Below are 19,179 nucleotides of genomic sequence, written 5' to 3' on the forward strand. Positions count from 1 at the left end.
GAGCAAACACATGTTGTTGACATTGAGTCATTGAGTCATCGAGTCGCCAACAGCGTCTCTACCTTTTTGTTTTGACGTGGCTTCACACGCCGACCGTGCAGTAGGGTATTTCTGTTCTGTCCTTCCCAAACATGAGGGCCCCGTACTTCCTCCACAGGAACAAGATGAAGAACAACGAGTACGAGAGCGTGGAGCACATGGACTCGGATCTGGCGCTGGTGTTAGAGAACGCCAAACGTTCCAATGTTCCTCACTCGTCCATCTACAAGCGTGCGCTTAAGCTGCAGCACATTCAGCAGGTCAGTCCCGGCCTTTGATGTTCACATGTTGGGTTTAGTCGTGTTATTTTTGTTGTATTCCGATCAGATGAAGCGAAAGGAGCTTTTCCAGAGAGATGACGACGACGGGGACAGCATGCTCTCCTCCGCCACCTCGGACACCAGTAGCACAAAGAGAAAAAGGTACACGCTCTCACACTTGCTGCGCTCTATGACTTCCAAAGTGGGTGACAGCTCTTGGTTGTTCAGTCACAAGAAGAATACAAAGAAAAATCGGATGAAAGCCCTGGTAGCTGCTGTGACGGAAGCGCGGGAGTCGGTCACTGGCAGGCGACTGTGTGACCTCTTCATGGTCAAGCCGTCCAAGAAGGACTACCCTGATTACTACAAGGTCATCCTGGAGCCCATGGACTTGAGGACCATCGAGCACAACATCCGCTCTGACAAGTATCAGACGGAGGACGCCATGGTGGAGGACATGAAGCTGATGTTCCGCAACGCTCGACACTACAATGAGGAGGGCTCGCAGGTCACCGCTTTGACGTGGAAGCGTTCTACTTCCTTGGGTTTAGTGGAGAATTTAGACCTAAAATGTTTGGGTTTTTTTATGTGGCAGGTCTTCAATGATGCTGACGTACTTGAGAAAATAATGAAAGACAGACGCAAGGATCTCGGACCAGTGACAGATGAGGATGACACGGTGTCCTCCAAGATGAAAATAAGTAGGTCACTTCACGACATATCATTACTTTATTCTCCTAATAGTTCTAATTTATTCCCCTAAAATTGTGACTTTGTTCTCCTAATATTTCAACTTCTTTATAAGAACTTTTGGCACTTTTATTTAAGTCATTTTTGACATTTTTATTTAAGCCATTTTTATTTTTATATTATTTACATTATTTACATTTAAGTCATTTTACTTTTTTTTTGCACTTTTAAGAGATTTTTATTTTTATTTATTTATGTTTCACACTTTTATTTGACATTTTTATTTTTATTTTTTTACACTTTTAAGTCATTTTTTATTTTATATTATTTACACTTTTGTTTAAGTCATTTTAAGGTTTTTTGCACTTTTAAGACGTTCTTATTTTAATTTTATTTTTTTACACTTTTATTTAAGACATTTTTTATTTTTTATTTTTTTTACACTTTTATTTAAGTCATTCTTCTTTTTATATTATTTACACTTTTGTCATTTTAGTGTATATTTATTATTTTTTGCACTTTCAGTTACCGGTAATTAATTTTTATTTTTATTTATTTAATTTTTTTTACACTTTTATTGAAGTCATTTTTTTTATTTTCATATAAATTACCCGTTTGTTTAAGTCATTTTATTTTATTATTTTTTTGCACTTTTATTAAAATCATTTTTATTGGCATTTATTGTAATTTTTTTTTACACTTTTATTGAAGTAATTTTTATTTTTTCTTTATTTACAATTTTGTGTAAGTCATTTTAGCTTATTTTTATACTTTTATGCAATTTTTTTGATGTCATTTTTATTTTTATTATCTTTTTTTACTTTTATTTATTTATTTATTTATTCATTCATTTATTTAATTGATTTATATATTTTTTTTACTTTTATTTAAGTCAAAGCAAGCAAATGTATTTGTTTTTGTTTTGTTTTGTTTTAAGTCGCCTGTCATCTTTTGAAACATGAATACACGTAATTACGTGTCCAAAATGCATTTTAGAGGAGCTTATTAAGGCATTTTGTCAAGGAAATGAGGAAGAACCGCATGCATACAAATAATGCATCAACTAAAATGAAATACCAAAAAGAGCACAAAATGAAGTCAGACATGAATTGCATATTCCATATTTTAATGGACCTACCAGAACCTATGTTTGACCTACCAGAAAGGATATTTGTCAGTAAATCATCCATTTGTGTTATTTCAGGGAAGACAAACATCACTCTGAAGAAGTCTAAATATCTGACACCCTTGCAGCAGAAGCTGAACGAGCTGTACGAGTCCGTCAAGAACTACACAGACAAGCGCGGCCGCCGCCTCAGCACCATCTTCCTGCGGCTTCCGTCCCGTGCCGAGCTGCCGGATTACTACATCGCCATCAAGAAGCCCGTGGACATGGAGAAGATCAAGAGCCACATGTTGGCCAATAAGTACCAGGATGTGGACGCGCTGGTGGAGGACCTGGTGCTCATGTTCAACAACGCCTGCACCTACAACGAGCCCGAGTCTCTCATCTACCGGGATGCTCTCATCCTGCACCGGGTGCTGCTGGAGACCAGGCACGCCCTGGAGGGAGGCGAGGACGCCTACGTGCCGGATGTGCCTCGCCTCATTCAGGAGCTTATCCGCAGCCTCTTTGTCTCCGTGCTCGGCCACCAGGATGACGAAGGACGTTGCTACAGCGATTCTCTTGCCGAGATCCCCGCCGCCGACGCCGCAAACCCTGAGAAGGCTGCGCTCAATTTTGAGGTGATTCGTAAGAATGTAGATAGAGGACGCTATATGAGGCTGGATGTCTTTCAGGACCACATGTTTGAAGTGCTGGAGAAAGCCAGACATTTAAATAGGTGAGAAGCAAAAATGCGCGCACTGCACCGTGCACACGGCAGCATTGTCCTACCACCGTTCTCGCCGATTGCAGGACGGACTCGGAGATCTTCGAAGATGCCGTCGAGCTGCAGCAGTTCTTCATCAGGATCCGGGACGAACTGTGCAAGAACGGGGAGATTTTGATGTCACCTGCTCTGAGCTACACCTCCAAACATCTGCACAACGACGTGGAGAAGGAGAAGAAAGAAAAGCTCCCCAAAGAGGTTGAGGAGGACAAAATCAAGAGGGAGGAGGAGAAGATGGGTATTCACATTTCAGCAGCCATGTTTATTTACGACCGCATATCTTCTGAGAGGATATAATCTAGAATTAAAACTTGAGATGCACGATATCTTGTTTTTTCAAACAGATACCGATAACTTTCTGCTTCTCGCGACCGATACGGTACCGATAACTGATCTACTTTTTAAAATTTAGATTTAAGTGTAGTTTGTTCACACATGGAGGTAAGAAGGACTGGAACAAATTAGGATTTGACCAACCGTACCTGTTGTTGTGTCCTAATCAAATATCATGACATTACTACTACCACATCACTACTATCAGGAGAACCAGACTATAGAGGGGAGGGAGCCACCTGATGTGGCCCAGCAAGGTGCACTACATTCGGGCACACTCTGGCTAACCTTTTGCCAGCATTTCAGGTGGCTGATAAGGTTTTTTGAGTGCTCGATGGGGTCCTCCCTACCCCCCATTGCGGAGCATTCGGTACAACCAGCACGCCTCGGAAAGTGAATGTTTGTTTACAAGTGTTCACTTCAGGGGAAGTAACGACGTTAATGTCGTTGACGTCACAGGCAGGAGGAAAAAGGAGCGCTTCATTTGCCCCCCTGCAAGGACGTGTAATGTCGCCTCATTGGAGCGTTTTTTAAAAAATTGTGTGACTGTTATCGCAGCTATTATCAGATTTGTCGGTATGACGTCACAATTTCCTCATAGTGTGCACCCCTAGTTTCTACTCTATTCTTGTAAAATTGCTTCTTTTCCGTTTTTCATTTGTTTTTGTTAGTTTTCTTGTTTATTACATTTTTAAAATGTGTCAAGGGCCGATATAAAAACCATTGTGGGCCACAAATGGCTCCCAGGCCGCACTATGGACATCCCTGCTCTATAAAATATATATTTTGTTAATATTTTTGGGTTTCCTGAACAGATTTACATGATTTGCCTCGGGTTTTCGTACGTTTCGGTTATCGTTTGACTGCATTGCTACACCAGCTGTACACTGACTACTTCTCTAAGGTGTTGTAATAAACTTTTGCACGCTGTGAATTTGCAGAAGCCGAGAGCAGGGAGGAATCTGTCGGAGGGTCCTGGCAGTCGAGCTCGCAGCGCACGTACAGTCAAGACTGCAGCTTCAAGGACAGCATGTACTGCGTTGGAGACTACGTCTACGTGGAGCCCGCCGAGCCCAACCTCCAGCCTCACATCATCTACATCGAACGCCTGTGGCAAGACAACACCGGTCAGTCGCTGCAACCAGCCGATGGTGTGATGCAAGAATAGCCTCTTTTTTTCCAGACTGTTGAATGATTTCAGGTGAGAAGTGGCTCTACGGCTGCTGGTTCTACAGGCCAAATGAGACGTTTCATGTCGCTACACGCAAGTTCTTGGAGAAGGAAGTTTTTAAGAGCGACTATTACAACAAAGCCCCCCTCAGCAAGATTTTAGGCAAATGTGTGGTCATGTTTGTGAAGGTAAACGTCCTACCCTTGTCTCAACTCCGCAGTGAACCTTGCATGCATTGACCATGTCTACTCTTATCTGCTGCGGGATTTCAGGAATACTTCAAACTTTACCCGGAAGGCTTCAAGGCAGAGGATGTCTACGTCTGTGAGTCACGCTACTCCGCCAAGTCTAAGTCCTTCAAGAAGATCAAGTTGTGGACCATGCCCTTGAGCTCGGTTCGCTTTGTCCCGAGAGAAGTGCCTCTGCCTGTTGTTCGCGTGGCGTCCATATTTGCCCTGAAACAAGAAGAGAAACCAACAGAAATTACAGATGAAACCAAAGTGACTGAATGTAGCATCATCGATAAGGTAACGCCTTGGCTTTTCTGGAGTACAGTACCGTGGAGCCCCACTTTTTGGCTTTTTGGCATTCACAGCCCTGACAATTTGCGGATGTTTTTTTTCTATGAAAATAAGCCGTTTTTCCAACAGAAATTTTATTTTATTTCTTTTTTATGTTTTTTTTTTTTTTTTTTAGAAAAACGGGGACGGGGCATCAACTTTTTAGTCCCTGTTTGATAACATTAATAACATTAATAATAGAAAAGACAGAAAAAATAAAAATAGTATTTCATTAAATTTACAATTTCATTTAATTTTTTAATTTAAAATTTCATCGAAAATAAAATGTAATTAAACATTTCATTTAAAATAAAATTTTATTTAAAATATCATTTAATTAAAATGAATTAAGTGCTTGAATGCTAAAGTGTTATAGGTGCTATAGTCTCAAAACTTGTTGGTGTTATTAAAAAAAAAATATATATATATATATATATATATATATATATATATATACTGTATTATTTAAGAAGAAAAAAAATACGGGAATAAAGTCAAAATATCATAGGAACAAAGTCATAATACTACGACAAGAACATTTATGAATCTGTGAATATTTTCATTCATCCAGCTCATTGTATTCTCACGGCCAAAAAGGAGTAGGAAGAAGCAAATCATCAGTTGCAATGCATTTGTTCACCTCCTGTATTCTAATGTACTTCTTGCCTATTGTAAGTACAGTCAAACCTGTCTTAGCGGCCACCTTTATAGAACAGCCACCTGCCTATAGCGGCCACTGAAAAATCCCCTGCAGCAAATTTACATGTTATAGACCCTGTGTATAGCAGTCACCTGTCTAATGCGGCCAGCGGCCACCCATTTTGTCTCCCTTGGTCAATATCTGACTGCATATAGCGGCCAAATTACCGACTCAAGTAGAAGCTTCATGCACAAAAAAGTTTTGTTTTTCAATCAATGAATCCGTTGTGTGTAGACTTTAATTACGGAGTCCTAGCTCAGTCACAACCATTCACAAGATCCACACAAACTGTCAGTTGTTCCACATAAAACTTTACATCCACGCCAACATAAACATACTTCCCAACTCTTTCGAAACTCACAGCTAGCACTGAGCCTAGCTCTCCTGCTCGGGACGCCCACCGTCACTTCCCGTCACTTCCTGATGAACTAAAGCTATAATGACACTCTGCCGTATGAAAAGTAAAATATTAAAAACAAGCGTAAGACATTACTAGCACAGCTTTGTTCTGTGGGTCGTGGATATATTCTATCAGTTATTATTAAGCCTCTAGCTTCCTTTTAGTAAGTAAAAACCTTGGCTATGATTGCACTACATTGTCATGTAGACCTACAAAGTACACTTGGAAGAACAAGAGGTGAATAAATGTATTGCAACTGATGTGAAACTGATGGGGGGTAGGATTAAATAAGTTTTGCTTCTTCCTACTCCTTTTTGGACATGCAAAATTGTGAATTGTACTATGTGATGTGCTACTGTTTGACTCATGCATGTTCAGGATTAAAACCATGAACCATGATAATAACAAGCCTAGTGGTGCTGTACAACTTTTATCTGCAGTCCCACAGTGCCCTCTACTGGTCAACATTATTATTAATTCCCCACCCCCCAACCCCCCTTTTTAATTTTTTTTTCCTCTACTGGTCAACATTCAAACTGGACGCCAACCTGTCTATAGCGGCCACCTGTCTATAGCGGCCACTTTTGCAGACTCCCTCTAGTGGCCGCTATAGACAAGTTTGACTGTATCTAGGAGAGGGATAAGGCCATACAGCCTTATGGTGCAATGATAGTCGAAGATTATACCTACCGTAAAGAATTATACAACAGACTTAATGATAGTAATACATTGATAATAACTGATGAAATAGTTGACAGAGACACAGTTTGATAATGAGTACAGACAATGTAGATGGCTTCCCTCTCTCCTCTTTCAAAGCATCCTTCTACTCCTTCTACATCCTTCTACATTTTTGTCCTCAAAAGAGTGCTCTTTCTCTTTGAGGTGCAGGTGGACCACAGAGTCTTGACCTGAAGAGTTAGCTAGCCCGCCTGTGTTGTGCCATGCGCCCGTTCAGTGGCTGCTTGGTGTCCCCAATGCAGCCCCTGTGCTGGCGCATGGCACAGTTGCGATCGATTGAATGCCCTGAGAACATTTGTGAAGATTATTTAAGAAGAAAGTTATAAAAAACAACAGCAAATTGGGGGGAAAAAAGATCAAAGTTGATACTAAATACACTTTTTCACTGACATCACAAAGCTGAGATGCACTTTTTTTAACATACAGTAGCATGTGTTGCTTTACAAAATACTAATAAGCCCTTGCATCCTTTCATTTTTTGCAGCATACGGCCCTTGCTAGAAAATGTTTGGATACCCCTGTTTTATATATCGAAGATCATAATAGCTTGTTTGATGCCAGCATCATCCCCAAAATTACGGCCCAATCAATAATAGCGCCCATTACAGCAGACAAATACGTCAGTAATAATAAGTGGGTAGTTATTTATAAACACGTGATAATGCAGGTAAAACGTACAGCATACGTGCACCCACCCCACCATTTTTACATATTTATGTCTTTATGCTTCACTCATAATGTATTTTTGTCAAGCGTCGAACCACGTGTGAAAAATAGACATTTTTTATAGTTGTATAAATGACTTGGGTTTGTGCCTGCAGGACAGGGAAGATGTGCCATTGGAGATGACCAACGGGGAAGCAGGATGCCAATACTACGAGCAGCTCTTCTACAACAACCTGTGGCTGAAAGTGGGAGACTTCGTCTACATTGGCTCTCACGGACTTGTGCGCCACCGAGTGGGCAGGTGGAGTAAACGTGTCGGTGCGGAACAGCATCAAAACGTCGTTCGATTTCCAACATGAAGCTCTGTCGTCCAGGATTGAGAAGATGTGGATGCGAGACGACGCTGGATACTTTTTCGGTCCAATCTTCATCCACCCGGAAGAGACGGAGCACGAGCCCACCAAAATGTTCTACAAGAAGGAAGTTTTCCTAAGCAACCTTGAAGAGGCTTGTCCCATGACCTGCATCATAGGTAGACCGAGTTGTATGAGTTCTTTGAGGTAACGTCGACAAAAACAAAGACTGGAGATGACTTTGTCATCCTGATTGAGTGAGAATAACAGACTGGAAGCTTTAAAAAATCGGTGGTGGTTGGCTGAAATCTTTGTTTTTCCTCTGTTAACTATGGTTACCTGCAAGGGAACACGTGAAGTCGTCATGTGCTTACCAGAAAAAGTAGGGATCACCTGTGGCTCGTACTATCCCGTCCACTTTCCTTCACACTGCACAGGCATGCCAAACCCAAAGCAATCATGTCTGCCGTGTGGAACTCACATTTTGCACCTTGCAAAACATGCCACGAAGAATATCTCGCCAGGGTAGCACGTTAAAAAGCTTTAATTTAATACGGTATCTGAAGAATGAAATAGACGAAGTATGGTGAGTTTCCGAGGCTCACGACGTGATCATCAGTCAAACGGCAGCTAATGTAGCCTAAAGGCTGGACAACACTCGCCCGTATGTGCGCGACAGTCAGACGTCTAAAGCAAATAACCCGAAAAATCATTGAATTCATCGGACGAGGTGAGCAGCCTCTCTCAGCGTTGGAAGACACCAGGTTTGCCGACTGCTCTGTCACTTGGAGCCCTGCTGCATGATACCTGGAAGTCCTGCTAGAACGCCATCAAACTATGTAGTCTCACATCCAAATTCTCCTTAAAGAAGGCGTCTCATCCGCGGGACAGCATGCACTGCAAGACACGGCAGATGGGCGGCAGCAGAGCGACAACACAGCATGACATCAGGCTCGTCTTAATTTTGCGAGAAAACATCTTGATGATCCCCAAGACCTTTGGGAAAATACTCTGTGGTCTGACGAGACCAAAGTTGAACTTTTTGGAAGATGTGTGTCCTATTATATCTGGCGTAAAAGTAACACCGCATTTCAGAAAAAGAACATCATACCAACAGTAAAATATGGTGGTGGTAGTGTGACAAACGTGCAATAACACTTGGTCACACCACTGTATATGTTCTCTTGAAAAAGTAAGTCAAATATGTTTTTGTCTAAATAAAGGTGATTTTATGGTTCCCTTTTCATATCATATAGCCAATAGTATGGGTGCAACCAGGAATTCTGGGCCCCATGGAAAAAAAAAATCACATTAGCCCCCCCTTGTTTTTTTTTGTTTTTTTTTTTAATAATAACCCATTTTTGGGGGACCTTGGAATTGTCCTAAGTTATACAGCATCTCTGGCCAATAGAACTCACTAGTATTTTTAGAAAAATAAAGTCAAAATGTTATCTAATGAGAAAAAGTCATAATTTTACGAGAATATCGTAATATATTCTTATTATTGCCATCAGTTCTGTGTCATGTCAACAGTAAAGCATCCTCAAATCATTCATGTAAGGGGTTGCTTCTCAGCCATGGGGGTGGCCTACGAACACAGCTGTGAATAAACAACCAAAACAACCTTTGAAAGCAACGTCTCCCAACCATCCAAGAACAGTTTGCTGATGAACAACGCCTTTTCCAAAGGCAAAAGTGATAACTAAGTGGCTTGGGGAACAACAGTAACATCTGACAAAAGATCTAAAACCACTCAATCAACAAACTTTGTGAAAACCAATACTGTCATTCTCAAAACTGTATTGGTGATCCTGGTGGGATGCTTCACGCATGTTTCTTGCCTCACAGGGAAGTGTGTGGTGTCGTCCTTCAAAGACTACCTGTCCTGTCGGCCAACTGAAGTGCCTGAAGAGAATGTTCTGCTATGTGAGAGTCGCTACATTGAAAGCGAGAAGCAAATGAAACGATTTAAAGGCCTCAAGCGCTTTTCATCATCCGGAAAGGTGGTGGAGGATGAAATCTACTATTTTAGGTAAGGGGACATTTCTTTTGAACATTTATTTAGTTACTATTAGGGCTGTGAATCGATTTTAAATATTTCCTCGCGATTGATCACATCCATAGTTAACTCTGAATTAATCACATACAGAAAGAAGTTTTTATCTCTAATAAGTAGGGGTGGTGGTGGTGGTGATTTCTTGTTTCGAAAGAAAAATGTCTCGTGGGCACTAGGCCTGGGCCGATAATAAATGAATGAATTAATCACACAATAAATGAAAATGAACTCGATCATTTTGCCCGCCTCAATATATTGCCATGTGCATGCTTGTCTGTTTTCCTCGTCTGCCGCCTCCAAACGGGCATTGGTTTCAGTTGAGCACCTTGGCGAGTTTGTTCCATAGAACAACGGCATGAGCGGAATGAGCCCTTTTGTCAGTCATACAGTCTCTTTGTCTCGGTGGGTGGAGGCGGGGCCACGAAGATATGCGATTGTAACATAGCAGAAATTGTATTAGTAGTATGCAAAATATTGTCATATATAGTGTTTCATTGTACTTTTCTTGAAAGTACATTTAAAAATCTTGCCTCGTCTCGTATACCCAATCTCGTGGATCGTCCCGTCTCGTGCCACCCCTAATAAAAAGTGTACGTTTGTAAGATCATTTTAACGTTTTTAATACACCTATCAACATGACAATGGATAATGTTTGCTTTTTAAACAGATCAACACAAAATGGACCTGACTGTACAAAAAACAAACACAATGTAGACATTGGTAAGGTCAACTATCCATCACTCAAACATCATTCTCTGCATCGAGGAAAAGGCTTCTTGAGACGTCATCTGTACTTCTGTAAAGAAGGTGTCGGACGTTTCGCTCCTCATCCGAAGAGCTTCGTCAGCGAACTAATAAGTGCTGGTAGCTTAGGCCTTAAATACAATCTTCGGATGAGGAGCGAAACGTCCGACACCTTCTTCACAGAAGTACAGATGACGTCTCAAGAAGCCTTTTCCTCGATGGACAACTCCTGTACGACTGAGAGCCTACACAGAACCATTCTCTGCAAGAAAATAATTTCACAAAATAGAATTGTGACTAACATTACAAATAAAGTTTTGCAAAACACCTGACAAATAAGTGAAATTAAAACAGTGTGTTAGAAAAATAAATATTGACAACTTGGAAAAAAATACAGTGCTGGAGAAGAGTCAGTATCATCAAACAAATTTAAATATTAGTTAATGACACCACTGAACACAAAACTACCAGTAAATGAAACCTTTTATTATTAAGGGAGACAAAAATGTGTGAAAAAGTGATTCTCCCCCGTTAAAACACAACTTAACTGAGATTAATTGAGATTGATGAGTGTGGAAAAGCTTTGGGACTCCAGCGAACCACAGTGAGAGCCATTATCCACAAATGGCCAAAACATGGAACAGTGGTGAACCTTCCCAGGAGTGGCCAGCCAACCGAAATGACCCCAAGAGCGCAGCGACGACTCATCCTAGAGGTCACAAAAGACCCCATAACAACATCCAAACGACTGCAGGCCTCACTTGCCTCAGTTAAGGTCAGTGTTCATGACTCCACCATAAGAAAGACACTGGGCAAAAATGGCCTGCATGGCAGAGTTCCAAGACCAAAACCACTGCTGAACAAAAAGAACATTAAGGCTCGTCTCAATTTTACCTGACGAGACAAAAGTTGAACTTTTTGGAAGGTGTGTGTCCCATTATATCTGGCATAAAAGTAACGCCACATTTCAGAAAAAGAACATCATACCAACAGTAAAATTCGGTGGTGGTAGTGTGATGATATGGGGCTGTTTTGCTGCTCCAGGACCTGGAAGACTTGCTGTGATAAATGGAACCATGAATTTTGCTGTCTACCAAAAAATCCTGAAGGAGAATGTTTGGCCATCTGTTGGTGACCTCAAGCTGAAAGCAACTTGGGTTCTGCAACAGGACAATGATCCAAAACACACCAGCAAGTCTGCCTCTGAATGGCTGAAGACTTTGGAGTGGCCTAGTCAAAGTCCTGACCTGAATCCTATTGAGATGCTGTGGCATGACCTTAAAAAGGCGCTTTATGCTGGAAAACCCTCCAATGTGGCTGAATGACAACAATTCTGCAAAATTCCTCCACAGCGCTGTAAGAGACTCAAGTTATCACAAACGCTTGATTGCAGTTGTTGCTGCTAAGGGTGGCCCAACCAGTTATTAGGTTTAGGGGGCAATCACTTTTTCACACAGGGCCATGTAGCTTTGGATTATTTTCTCCATTAATAATAAAAAAGTTTCATTTAAAAAGTGCATTTTGTGTTGAGTTGTGTTGTCATTGACTAATATTTACATTTGTTTGATGATCTGAAACATTTAAGTGTGACAGACATGCAAAGAAAAAAGAAATCAGGAAGGGAGCAAACAGTTTTTCACACCGCTGTATGTTAATAAATGACTCGGTGATCAAAGAGAGATTTGTTTGCCTTTCCACTTTCTCATGCACTCCAAATCATTTTAAATGTTCATCATGAAATTGGTGATGTATGGGAATGCATTGTCTGTATCTTCCATACACAGAAAACTCATAGCTCCTCAGAAGGAGCCATCGCCTCTGCTGGACAGGAAAATTGAGGAACTGGAGGCAAAGTTTGCCGACATGACCGACGAGGAGCTGGAGGAGCTCGGCGACGACGACAACGAGCTGGATCATTCCCTCCCTCGTGTGCATTCCTCCATGTGTAGCGACATGGACTTAATGAGCTACACTCCACCACAGGTCAGGCTTGTCGTGTTTACGTGTCGGAGAAGAAGAGTGTCCGTGTGTAGCTGGTAGCATTTGTGCCATCCGCTCTCCTGTGTATGCACAGTCAACACCCAAATCTCTCAAGGGTCTATCCAAGAAGGAGGGCTCCAAGCGGAAGATCAACATGAGCGGATACATCCTGTTCAGCAGCGAGATGCGGGCCGTCATTAAAGCCCGGCACCCGGACTTCTCCTTCGGCGAGCTGAGCCGCCTGGTAGGCACAGAGTGGAGGAACCTGGAAGGTTCCCGGAAAGCAGAGTATGAAGGTGAGGGGAAACAAGGAGGACAAGTAGAGGCGCTTGATATTGGCTCAGATGCCGATATTGCCACATCTTGTGCAATGAATGAACACATTAAATAAGAAAAATACAGTCGTCCCTCACTATATCGCATTTTGAATATCGCTCTTTATCTATAGTGCATTTTTTCAAAAATAATTAATAAATGATGGCTGTTTGGTGGTTGACTATGGCTTATTATTAGTCCAAAAATATCGAAAGACAAGTTATATGTAGTATTGTGGTCACTAGGCATCAGTAATGTTATGAGACAAGACGGTAGTTTGGGTTTGCTACGTGTTGGGGATGAGTTTTCGCCAATCGCAGTTGTTTGTCTCCTCCCGTGTGTGGCGCCAATTACACTTAGGTGCACCACCATAAACTGTCTGGGCGACACTTCCGCTTTCCGTCTTTTTGTTCAGTTTTTTTTTTTGTTCCGTCAGCATCTATTGTTGACATTTAGGAATCAATTAATAATCGTCAATGTCCCCATCGCGATGCATCTAAGAATCGATTATTTCCCCCACCCCTATCCAATATGTAGTTCGCTAATGACCTGAGGCATTGTGAGCGAGTGTGTGTTGAAGCTAGTCGCTAGCCGGCTAGTAGCTAGCCGGTGTGGTGTGGCGAGGTGTCACTACGCCAGTAACGTAGTTCTTGGGCGTAACAATATTAATGACAATAATAATAACAATAAAATAGCTTGGTTAATATGCAGGTCACATGATGTAAATGGAGCCTTGTTGGCGCTTCATGGAGTTTTTTTTCAGAAGGCGGAACAGGTGCGTCCCATTACATGCATTCTTAGCTGCCTCTTTTTAGCTGCTTGTAAATCTCGAGAACACACAGAAAAGGGAAAGACGTGGTTTCATGTCTCACATAAGGATTGTAGATGATGGGCAAAATTCCAAAGGAAGTGCACTTTTCCTTTCAAGGAATACGCCTTGCATAACTGGTGCTTTTCATTGGAAGTTGCATATTTACAATCCAAAGGCAAAGCATGGAAATAATTCCACACCAGGGACACACTGAACTAGAAAACCTGTTGCCGTATGGAGTACGTCATTGCAGAAAAATCAACGCCGATATGAAGCGATATCTCAATTTGTATGGCAATATCACCGTCGCTAATGAAAAGTGAAATGAAAGTGTCAACTACACATACATGTTTTCCCTTGATGAATTGCAGAGCGAGCAGCTAAGGTGGCCGAGCAGCAGGAGCGCGACAGGACTCACTATCAGACGTCCCCGAGAGCAGGTACCCCAGTGGGGGCACTGATAGGGGTGGTGCCTCCTCCAACCCCTATGGGGGTGCTTAATCCCAGCTTGACGCCTGTGTCAGGTAACCCCTCAGAGTTGCAGATGGAGCCCTCAGTGTCGCCTAGCGGGCTTCCCTGTTTGATTGACTCGCGCGTCATCTTATCACTTAAGTGCATTCATTCCCAATGCGAGCATCTTCATTGCATCAGAAGTAACGCATGAGTCAGTGATGCATGTTGCTGTTTTGTGTGACTGCTCTTCATTCTGAAGAAGGCATGATAGGTGCATGTAGGTCAGCTATGATGCCCCAAGGGTTGGTTAGTATGACTGGCATACCACCACCACATCACACGGGGAAGCCTTTAAGTCCCTAACATCCCCTTCTCGCTATGCCAGGAACACCACCCTTTGGTAAGAGTCCCGTCATCGCCTCCCCACCTGACACACACTTCCTGTCTACCTATCTGACTCGCTGGAGGGGATACCTGTACCAATAGGCCGTGACGAAGAAAACTTCCTAAAGGTCCCGTATTATACAATTCACAGTGGATGCTGGAGTTTAGACATTTTAAAAGTGCTTTCAGTAAGATTTAGTGGGAACACGCTGTTTTGCGTGTCTGTAGCTTTAATGCTGCCCACGCCTGTGTGTCTCCAAGAAAGCACTATTGTGTACTTTATCCTCTTGTTCCCCGTCATCCAACGTAATAGATGCAATATGTCACATACAACAGAGGTGGCCACACCTTTTCCCGCGAGGGACACGTAGTGGAAAAATGAAAGAATGCGATGTTGCCACTTTGATATTTTGTAAAGCAACACATGTGGTAGATATGCTAAGAAGTTACAGTGGTGTGAAAAAATGGTTGCCCCCTTCCTGATCTCTCTTTTTTTATTGCATGTTTGTCACACTTAAATAAAATGTAATAACATTTTATATTAATATAATATTAATAAATATTCGTCAGTGGCTAACATTTAAATTTTAAATTTGTGACAAACATGCAATGAAAAAGAGATCAGGAAGGGGGCAAACACTTTTTCACACCACTGTCCTGCGCTACGGTGCTACATGCTACATCATGCTAGGTTAGCCTGTTGGCTGAAGAAAAACAAAATGATCAAACTTACAGCTCCCACATACAGTATGTAGCTGATTGATGGCTGGTTGGCAGGACTGCATTTTAATATGTGTAGTAAAGCCTGCCTTTTTTAAAAATTTTTTTTACAAAGTGCACTTTATACATATACACTGTCACTCTGCACTTGTCCACTGTAATAGATGCCATATATCACATACGACAACGTAACATTAAGCAGTGGGAAGTAGTGGGACGTGTGGACACAAACGTTAACAACACTAGCATAGCTATGTGAGCTAAAGGGCTAACTTTAGAATCTCATTTTAACAGCAGCTATTCGCAGAAGAAAAACAAAAAGATCAAACTTCCATCTCCTATGTCTGTAGCTGATTGATGGATAGCTGGCAGAGCTCCAGCCTTTATTTTATGAGGTGTAGTGAAGCCTACTTTTGAGAAAACCATTATTATTATTATTATTACGTCGAGGTGGGTGTATGCACAGGGTGGACTCATCTAAGAGTATGTAGGTTTTTCCTTGATGCCGTCATAAAAAGCCAGTGTTTCAGCAACCAAGTGAGAGAGATGATAGATTTTTCTCATGTTTGGTGCTCATAAACAGGCTCTACGGACACATATTACAGTTAGAACATCATTCAAAAGTCACTTTGGCATAATAGGGGACCTTTAATAATGATTCCAGAATTTATTAAGTGAGTTTGATCTCCACTGGTAAATTGACGTGGGTTGATTCAGTAATGGGTTTTAATGTTGCCATTGCATCCTGTGTGATGTTGTAGTTATATTGAATGTCCTCAGGCATCAACGCTATGGGGGGTGGAACCATGGCGGGCTTGGTGGGTCCTGGGCAGCAGGCTCCCCCTCCATACCCAGGACAAAGCCAGACGGGCCAACCCGCACTCCAGCAGCCCTCCTCTCCGTTGTTTGTATCCCCCCCAGCTAAGTCCCAGAGGCTCCTCCACTCGGAGGCGTACCTCAGCTACATCGAGGGCCTCACTGCGGACTCCTCCACTGTCAGCAAGTGGGACCAAACACTTTCGGGTCAGTCTTTTTTTTTGCCACGATTCCCAGAATAATCCAGAATGCGATGACTCATGTGCACATTTTTGCACTTTCAGCTCAAAAACAAGACGTGCGCTTGACAAAAGAGCAGGAAAGCAGACTACCATCCCACTGGCTGAAGAGCAAGGGAGCCCACAAAACCATGGCCGACGCACTTTGGCGCCTGCGCGACCTGATGCTGCGAGACACGCTGAACATTCGTTACACACACAACCTGTAGCATGGTCGTACGTAATAAATCTGAGCCTCTGCTCCCGCACCTGTGAGACGGGTACGGGGTTATGCTCGCTAAAAGTGTCCACTTTGTGTCGTTCCGATGACATCGTTGTGTTTGTGTTGGCAGGTGCAATGTTTCATTTCACATTTAAGATATGCTGTTCTAAGTGCAATATTGTTACAGTTGCTGTTATGTCTGCCATGGATGTACGACGGAGTATTAGGGCCACATTGAAAAAAGTAATCATCTGAGATTTCGGGAATAAAGTCGTAAGTTTATGAGAAAAAAGTTGTACATTTACGGGGAAAAAAAGTCGTACATTTACGAGAAAAAAAAGTCGTACATATACGAGAAAAAAAGTCGTAATATCACCTTTGCCAAAGGCCAGAGGTCACGCAAGTCCCTCCTTTTCATAGCTGTCTCAGGCAATGCCTGTTACGACGGAGTATTAAAATAATCTCAGAATTTCGAGAATAGTCGTAAATTTGTGAGAATAAAGTTCAAATTTACCTGAGTAAATCCTAATATTAAAAAAGTCCTAATATTACCTCTGCCCAAGGCCAAAGGTCACATAATTCTCCCTTTTCATAGCTGTCTCAGGCAATGCCTGTTACGACGGACTATTAAAATAATGTCCGATTTTGAGAATAAAGTCGTACGTTTATGGGGAATAAATGTTGTAAATTTACGAGAAAAAAAGTTGTAATTTTACCTTTGCCCAAGTCAAAGGTCACATAATGTTTTACTTTATTCTCCTAAATTCACGAGAATCGTAAATTTACTACAAAGTTGTACATTTAGGAAAAAAAAAGTCGTAAATTTACCTTTGCCCAAAGCCAAAGGTCATATAAGCTCCCCCTTTTCATAGCTGTCTCAGGCAATGCCTGTTACGACGGAGGATTCAAATAATGTCATATTTTGAGAATAAAGTTGTAAGTTGTATAAGTTGAATAAGTTGTAAGTTTATGAGGAAAAAAAGTCGTAATATGACCTCTGCCCAAGGCCAGAGGTCACATAATTTTAAATTTTATTCTCGTAAATTCACAAGAGTCGTAAATTTACGACAATAAAGTTGTACATTTAGGAGAAAAAAAGTCGTAAATTTACAAGAAAAGTCATATTACCTTTGCCCAAGGCCAAAGGTCACATAAGTCCCCCCCACCTTTTCATAGCTGTCTCAGGCAATGCCTTTTACGACGGAGTATTAAAATAATCTCCGATGTCATACGTTTCTGAGAAAAAACTGGTAACTTCATGTAACAGGCATTGCCTGAGACAGCTATGAAAAGAGGGGACTTAGGTGACCTTTGGACTTGAGCACTTGGAGGGGGCGGGTTAAGAAAGGAGGAAGTGAGAAGGGCTAGCCATGCTAATCTGTTTTGCTGCCACGTTATAAATAAAAGCTGAAACGAGAGGAAAGTTTCCTTCCTTCCTGAAGAGCGATGCTCTATTTTCCCTCTGACACGATGACACATAATAATACCACTTTATTCTCGAAAATTTACGGCTTTATTCTCGAGATCTCAGATTATTCTTTTATTCAGTGTGGCCCTAACACGCCGTCGTATGGATGCCTTCATGCTTTCACACTTGTGAAGTCTTCAATTTGTCTGTTTTCCTTTCATGTTTACATTGAAGTGTATTAAAAAGAATGTTGCCAGGAAAGAATTAAGCGTGTAAAGATGATTTTTTTCGTGCACACAACACAGATCGTAGTTGTATACAGTATTGTGTTGTTGTGTGAGTGTAACCCCAGTGGTCGCCCCTGCACATGCCCGGGGGATCAAACCAGGATCCACCAGCAAAAAGCCCGAGCTGTCCGTCCATCCTCACAGGAAGTATCGACACCCAAAAAAGGTCTGCAATATTTATTAGGGGTGTACAGCTCGGCCCAAATATCGAAATCAATGGTAGTATAAGTTTTGGATAATACTGTCCCTGTATTATTTGATATTGGACCGATGCCAAAATTTGAAGTACCAAGAGAAATTGTATTGATGTGTGCGGATCATCGATACTTACAGTACCAGCTTTTTGTGCTCTAAAATCGATTCTCAAATTGAAATATCGATACTTAACGATACTTCAGTCGTATGGGGTCACGTTTGTCTGAAATGTTTGTCTGTTGAAACGATGACCGATCGTAAACGGAGCCATGTGTGAATTGTGAATAAAGTTTTCATTCTTAATTCTTACATTCTTCTTAATAATTACAGTAATCATTTATTTTAATAATGGTTTTATTTTTTATTATTATTTTCTTTTGTTATTGCTTAACAACAATATAATATACAATTATAATTGCTTGTATATTAGTGTGGGAATATTGTAAATCAGACCGCTACCTCAATATACTTGAGGGTTTAAATGAAATGAATAAATTACTTAAATTAATTATTACATTCTTAGTCTATTTAAGCTGTTCATTTGTTGAAATGACTATATTGAATTACTACACTGGGAGTCCGTCAATGCATACTCATACTGTTGGGTCAAGTATGACATCCGCGAACTCACAGCTCATTCCATTTAGCTGTACTGTAAGCACACTTATGCACTCAAAATGTTAAGTGTAAATAAGTGCACAACTGTAAAGTTGGCACGATCCAGGGGCGTAACTTTTTCCTCGGCTTTGATATGTGCGCATGCG

At 41.5% G+C, this 19,179-nt stretch overlaps 1 protein-coding gene across 2 annotated transcripts in view; it reads left to right on the forward strand.

Moving 5' to 3' along the window:
- LOC129186151 (protein polybromo-1-like) overlaps positions 1–18,197 on the forward strand; it is a 29,842-nt gene extending 11,645 nt beyond the window's left edge. The window contains exons 12-28 of one of the 2 annotated variants that reach the window (XM_054784118.1): positions 158–299; positions 367–461; positions 528–807; positions 895–1,000; positions 2,194–2,833; positions 2,908–3,119; positions 4,156–4,341; positions 4,416–4,573; positions 4,658–4,912; positions 7,608–7,753; positions 7,827–7,984; positions 9,654–9,837; positions 12,390–12,588; positions 12,680–12,881; positions 14,083–14,151; positions 16,049–16,291; positions 16,369–18,197. In XM_054784118.1, the coding sequence (XP_054640093.1) occupies positions 158–299; positions 367–461; positions 528–807; positions 895–1,000; positions 2,194–2,833; positions 2,908–3,119; positions 4,156–4,341; positions 4,416–4,573; positions 4,658–4,912; positions 7,608–7,753; positions 7,827–7,984; positions 9,654–9,837; positions 12,390–12,588; positions 12,680–12,881; positions 14,083–14,151; positions 16,049–16,291; positions 16,369–16,532 (3,439 nt within the window). In that variant the 3' untranslated portion in view covers positions 16,533–18,197. Of the gene's footprint in view, positions 1–157; positions 300–366; positions 808–894; positions 1,001–2,193; positions 2,834–2,907; positions 3,120–4,155; positions 4,342–4,415; positions 4,574–4,657; positions 4,913–7,607; positions 7,754–7,826; positions 7,985–9,653; positions 9,838–12,389; positions 12,589–12,679; positions 12,882–14,082; positions 14,152–16,048; positions 16,292–16,368 lie in introns of both variants that reach the window. The other variant, XM_054784117.1, reaches the window with a different exon arrangement.
- Positions 18,198–19,179: the final 982 nt, after the last annotated feature.

The sequence above is a fragment of the Dunckerocampus dactyliophorus genome, chromosome 8 (genome assembly GCF_027744805.1).
Source record: "Dunckerocampus dactyliophorus isolate RoL2022-P2 chromosome 8, RoL_Ddac_1.1, whole genome shotgun sequence".
Taxonomy (NCBI): Eukaryota; Metazoa; Chordata; class Actinopteri; order Syngnathiformes; family Syngnathidae; genus Dunckerocampus; species Dunckerocampus dactyliophorus.